The sequence below is a fragment of the Astyanax mexicanus genome, chromosome 17 (genome assembly GCF_023375975.1).
Source record: "Astyanax mexicanus isolate ESR-SI-001 chromosome 17, AstMex3_surface, whole genome shotgun sequence".
Taxonomy (NCBI): domain Eukaryota; kingdom Metazoa; phylum Chordata; class Actinopteri; order Characiformes; family Acestrorhamphidae; genus Astyanax; species Astyanax mexicanus.
In genome coordinates, this window is record NC_064424.1 from 13,054,783 (window position 1) to 13,061,145 (window position 6,363).

General features: G+C 37.7%; 1 protein-coding gene across 1 annotated transcript; it reads left to right on the top strand.

Annotated features, from left to right (window-relative positions):
- Positions 1–416: 416 nt before the first annotated feature.
- On the top strand, positions 417–4,274 carry mrm3b (mitochondrial rRNA methyltransferase 3b). Its single transcript, XM_007259599.4, has 4 exons — positions 417–838; positions 1,976–2,217; positions 3,184–3,351; positions 3,554–4,274. The coding sequence occupies exons 1-4, from the start codon at positions 456–458 to the stop codon at positions 4,105–4,107; spliced, it is 1,347 nt and encodes a 448-aa protein (XP_007259661.3). The 5' UTR covers positions 417–455; the 3' UTR covers positions 4,108–4,274.
- Positions 4,275–6,363: the final 2,089 nt, after the last annotated feature.

Genomic DNA, 6,363 nt, shown 5'->3' on the forward strand with positions numbered 1-6,363 from the left:
TTTCAGCCCTTTTTCATTTTCTGCAAATAAATTACAGTATTTTTACTTGGAATTTGGGAGAAATTATATATGTAGTTTATAGAATAAAACAACAATGTTTATTTTACTCAAACATAAACCTATAAATAGCAAGATCAGAGAAACTAATTTAGAAACGGAAGTGGTCTCTTAATGTTTTCTAGAGATGTTTATGAATATTTTATATAAAGTTACAATAAATCCCCACATAATTATACTGGAGGAATATAACTAGCATTAGCTAATTGCATTCAACCAGTAACTGGATTATTTATTGGTTCTCTGACAAATCAGGCCAAGATTATCCAATATTACTGATTTAGCTGAGAGTTTAGCGATTTGGAACACGCCCGAATTCAATGCGCTCGCTCTCAGTAGCCTAGTTAGGCTAGAACACAAAAGCGCTTATTGAAACACAGCCGGGAGGAACAGTAAAGATGGCGGCGCTCATGCGGCACGCTGGATGCGTGTGTACAGTACTTCAGCCAGCCTGGACAGTCAGAATCTCCAGATATGTGAGACGCAGAGTACCGACCGTCCGTACGGAGCCGGAGTGCTCCAGCTCAGACACTAAATACCTGCAGATTAAAGGCGCAAAACCAGAACCACTGAAGGAGGCTGAGGGAGGTGTAGGTCAGAAACATGGAGGCGAGGTTAGAGCTCCACTCCTGCAGCACTCAGACTCTCCTCCACCTTCCTCTTCTTCCCCTCCTCAGAAAACAGCGAGCAGGAAGACTGTGTTTACTCCCAGGCTTTCAGTATTAAACCAGGAGAAAGGCCTGCGGTATGATAAGGCCCAGCCTGCTGACAGGAGTGTGTCGTAAGTATTTGGAATGGACTTGGTAAATTGTAAACTGTTTGAGTAAATAAAAGTCAGAGGCATATACATAAAATGTATTTATTACTTATTTAAAGTTCCACATACATACTTTGTCTTCCTGTGTAGCACTATATGTCAGAAAAAAATGTAAAGAGCTGCTCCTAAAACATGTATTCTATAACCAAGAGGATTAATAGGGATTTTATTTTCGTTTTACCGCAGTGACAGCCCTACACGCTACTGTGAAGGCTTTACATTATATATAGGAAATTTGCTATGAGCTTTTGATTGCATTTATACATACACAGGTCAAGCATAAACTTATGACCACCTTTTGTTTCTACACCCATTATGCACTTTTCCAGCTACACTGACCATATAGAAGCGCTTATCCCAAAGATACTGTCATATAACCAAAAGAACAAAGTTTTTTACCCTTGGCAGTAGTGGACACATTACCCAAACCATGTATTTGAGTTAAAGTGAAGATACCAAAGGTAAACGTTTACTGCAGTAAAAGAAGACATCCTTCCTTAAAACATCCAGTTGAGTAGCAGTACAAATGTGTCTTTAAATGTACCTAAGCATCAACACACAAAGTACAATTATTTGTTATGGCTCTAATGTTCGGTTTATTTACTAGTTTAAGTTTAATAAAATTTGCTTTAAAACCAGGTTTACAAATGAGTTTTCTTTTACAATACAGCATCTGTATATTTCTTATTAAATATCATTTATTTGCATGCTGTTGCACTGTTGAAATGTAGGCTTGCACTGTGAATCTCTGTCCAACAAAGTGTAAATGAAATGTACACTGTTCTCTGATTGGTGTTTTTTGTGTTACATGTTACTTTTACATGTTAAGTTTTAAACAAACCAAAAGTACAGATTTTGCCTAATGTAGGTGAGTAAAAAATAAGACATTTCACATTGACTTGCTGTGGAATTAAACAAAAAAAAAGTCACCCATATGGAAATAGCACAGTAAAGATGCACGAAAAAAACGTCTTTAACTGCTGTAAAGTAATTAACATTTATTTTGTTATTGTAAACCACTGTCATTAATCCACTGATTAGAAGACCTGTCTGGATTCGTTAGTATCTCCTATTCAGTAGATATCTTATCTCTGTTTGCAGACGTTTGGTTAACCTGGCTCGCTCAAAGATGCTCCGTGAGCAACAAGGCAAGATTCTTCTGGAAGGAAGGCGTCTCATTACTGATGCCCTGGATGCTGGAGTTTCACTGCAGACAGTCTTCTTCAGTTCAGTGGAGAAACTTAAGGAGCTTCCCCTCGAAAAACTTGCACACGCCAGCTTAATCAAAGTTAAATTGGAGGACATCAGAATCTGGCCTGATCTTGACACACCTCAGCTTATTGGTAAGGAGCAAGCACCTCTTTTAGTGCTGTCAAGTGGACTCACATTTTTTGATCTGGGATTGACCGTGCTTGTCATTCACAAGTTCAACATTAAAAAAAGTAAAGTTCACCTGTTGATATAATTAATATACTCATTTAATGTGTTGTACTTACCCTGTGACATTATTATTGTTATTATTATATTTTCTAAATTAAAATTAAGCGGCTTTGGTGCCTAGGCCTCTCCATACTGTTTAGTCTAGACTCTAAACTTGCTTGTGTTAAAGTGATGCATCCCAGAAAGCTGTGGAGGAGGGCAGTTCATCTTGTGAGTGCAGAGTCCTAGTGCTACAGTCCCTCAATGCCCCCACTCTCCATAACCCTACATACTGTTTACAAAAATGTTTCTTCCATAGACTTAACAGTTTAATTAATATAAGCATTAATTTTCAGGTAAACATTATTGTTAATGTGAGATATTGCAAGGCAAATTCCTTGTGACTGACTGACATGTTCCTTGTCTGATTATGAGGCATGAAATTAAGAGCTGAGTCTACTGAGCCTTGACTATCTGCAGAAAGGGGCCTCTTAGTCACTGTTCTTCTTTATCTGTGGTTCTTACTGAAGCTCTAAATAGACTAGACTTGACTGAGGTGTGGTGGTGTGCCAGAGTCTGGTCTTGGTATTTTGTTTGTCTTTACCTTATTGTAAATTATTCTAGTCTTTTTGGACTCTGAAGTGTAGACCAGCAATGACCAATGTGTTTTGTCTGACATAATCTGGGGTTATTTAATTCCATCTCTTTAGTCATATGGATGTTTTGAGTAGAAGTTATTAATTATATTTTTATATTTTATATAATAAAAAATATAACTGGGTTAAAGGTGTAACTGTAACTGATCCGTGCATACATCAATGCCCTGGAGAAAGGGTTTAACACTCTTCAGTTGCCAAAAAACAAAATTTGTCTGTTATTTATATTTGCAGCTGTGTTTAAACGCCCAGAAGTGTCCCAAATGCAGTTTTGTGAGGAGAAGTATGGGAAGGCATTGCCATTGACCCTTATCTGCGACAATGTGCGGGACCCTGGAAACCTGGGAACAACTTTACGCTGCGCAGCTGCTGCTGGATGCCACAGCGTTCTACTTACTAAAGGTAACAACACTGTGGAGAAATCCTCCTTTTTTTTCTAAGATGATTTCTTTCTCTTGCTTAATTTTTATTTTGAACATCTATTGACATCATTGATGGTGTTCAAGAAATAATACAAATAAATTAATAAATATTTTAAACTCTGTTTACACCTGGTCATTCAGTTAGTCAGACTGAATGATTTCAATTTCTTTTTTTTTCTTAGGTTGTGTTGATATCTGGGAGCCTAAAGTTCTTCGAGCTGCCATGGGCTCCCACTTTCGCCTACCCATAATACCAAGTCTCACCTGGACTGACCTCAACCGCCACCTTCCTGCCAACACAACTGTCCATGTGGCTGACAACTGCAGAGGCACCACAGAGGAAGCTGAATTCCCAGCAACACCTCAACCACAGAAAAAACCCGGAGACTATGGATGGGTCAGAAGCCGCCATAACTCTAGAAAAATGAGTTATGATGATGATTATGATGATAATTATGATTTAAGCGAATTTCAAGACTATGAGGAGGATGGATTCACAAAGACGAGGCTTGATTTACAGACTCAGCCATATCATAACGGTTGGGTTGGTAGGCACACGGCCATTGTGATTGGTGGAGAGACTCACGGCCTGAGTCAAGAAGCCATGCAATTGGCTAATCGAACAGGGGGGCGGAGATTAATGATCCCCATGGTGCATGGAGTGGACAGTCTGAATTCTGCCATGGCTGCCAGTGTGTTACTGTTTGAGGGCAGGAGACAACTGATGACAGGATAAAAGAAGATGGTGTTAAATGGTTTACTCCATAATTGTTCTCTTCATCTACAAGAGTACATCTGTATTATACTGTATCATGACAAGTTTAACTTAAATTGGGTAAAAAAAATGCTTAAACACAATTATTTTTATGTTTGCTTTATAATAAAAAATGTCCTTATCTATTTTTCCCTTTTTGATCCATAAACACTCAAAGCCAAACCAAATACTTAAATACTGATTACAGTGTTTTTACAGCAAATTTAAAGCCAATATATGTTTATGCTTATACAGAATATGTGCACTTTATAATATAATATTGTGTATTTTATTGTATATATATTAAATAATAATCATTGTTGTATTTCTACTCTATGTTCTCATAGGTCCACGACATATGCTATGACTATGCCCAATATAAATGAGTAGTTTCTCAGGTTTTGTTCAAATCTGGGAGCCTAAAATGTTTTTTGCCCATTTGGGTGCCCATTTTCTCCTCCTCATAATTTCCTCATAGTCTCACCTGGACTAATCTCTATATGTATACATACAGAAATTGTGCAGTTCATAATTTAAACTGGAGTATGTAATTGTATCTGTCAAAGAAATTACTCAGTACTGTATATCTTGATTTCTGATAAAGAAACCAGTTTAATCAAAGAAGAGAACACATCTTCATCCACTTTAATATACCTGTTCCTTAACATCACCTCCCCTCTTTACTAGGATACATTTAAATGATGCTGACATGTTTTGACACCCAGTCTTTGCAAGCTGCTGATCTCTGGTTGGACTTGTCATCTCTGCTTAGTCTTAAGAAAGCAACAGCTGCCATGTCATCCTTTGTCTTCCAGTTAGCACTGACATTTCCAGACTTCATCCTGCAGTACGCAAATATATCTGACAGCTGTTACAATTGGGATTAGAGGTTAATGATGCAGAAAATATACAACATCTGTTTAAAGCAGTGTTAGTCTTGTATATAGTAGCTATTATTTGGCTACTGTACTTAACTATATTTGGTATTAATATCTGTCTTATGTAATCCAGTTACAAGTGGACAGCCTTATTAATCATAAATTTGCAAGTGCCTGTTTGTAGTTGCACTCTGTTTATGGTGGGGTTACCCAATCTTATTTGCAAAAGGCCTTGTTGGGCTGCAAGTTTGCAGTCTAAACCAATTCAAAGCACATCTGATTTCACTTGTTTAATCAGTTGGACAGTCTTCAAAATAAAGTCTTTCTTTTAGCCTTTTAAATGAGTAGAGGGACCTACACATTTAATGTCACTGTTAGTGCTAAGAATGATTTAACGCCTGTGAAAGGAATTGGCCACTGATTGGCGATCCAATTTCCTCCACACACCAAAATAATATTTGTCCATAGGATTGGGCGTTATCCCCATTTTTCATACAGTCATACCATGGCAAAACATTCCAACTTTTCCCAGACCATCTTCTTCAGTTTATAGCACGGACACTGTGTACTAAAACAACTCAGCTATTCCATGTAATAAACAGGATGTTGCTTTCAGCTAAGGCTGTCAATCACTTAAATATATGAAGAAAAACGAGATAGGGTATGTTGCTTTTTAAGAATATAGGTATGGGGGAGCTACATATCATACTGCACTCCAGTTAGCAGATGCACTAAACCTTTGCTTGCTTCAACTTTTGAGAGATATTGTGCTGTATATTTTGCAGTCAGTAACTATAAGCCTGTATCTATACTGGTACATAATCAATTCTAAACATTTTTTGCCAAGTTTTTGTCTCTTGTGAGAAATGATGTACATATGGTCACTTAAAATATTTTATTTCCTATTCTGGCAATGCTTTGTAGTTTGCGATGCACATTCTGTTGTAGACTAATCCCTCCCTCCCCTGCTGTGGTGGTGCCCCTCTAACCTAAAATTCCTTTCTGAGTATTGAGTGTAACCGAGCAGCAGGAATGCCTTCACATGCATGATTTCCGAACCGGAGCATGAGCGCCAGTAATTACTGTGGCCCATTTGCACTGACTCATTCTGTACAGAGCTGACATGCGCTTATACTCCAGCACACAATCACTCAGCTAATGTTTTGAAAGCTTGGAGGATTAATCATAGGCTATGATAAATTCAGCAAATACACTCACGCTGCTGTCCAGTTCTGGGTAATTAATTAACAGAACCCCCAGCTTAATCGTAACAGAGCAGGGTCATTATTAGAATGCTGTTCCTTTTGGCCAAAACTAAAGAAATTTAATATTTACTTAATTTCCTGTTGTGTATGCATCC

Bases quoted from the DNA above. Each gene is read 5' to 3' on its own strand.
- mrm3b (XM_007259599.4), top strand. From the start codon at position 456: ATGGCGGCGCTCATGCGGCACGCTGGATGCGTGTGTACAGTACTTCAG. The intron at 839-1,975 runs GTAAGTATTTGG...CTCTGTTTGCAG, and splicing joins CCTGCTGACAGGAGTGTGTC to ACGTTTGGTTAACCTGGCTC. The intron at 2,218-3,183 runs GTAAGGAGCAAG...TTATATTTGCAG, and splicing joins TGACACACCTCAGCTTATTG to CTGTGTTTAAACGCCCAGAA.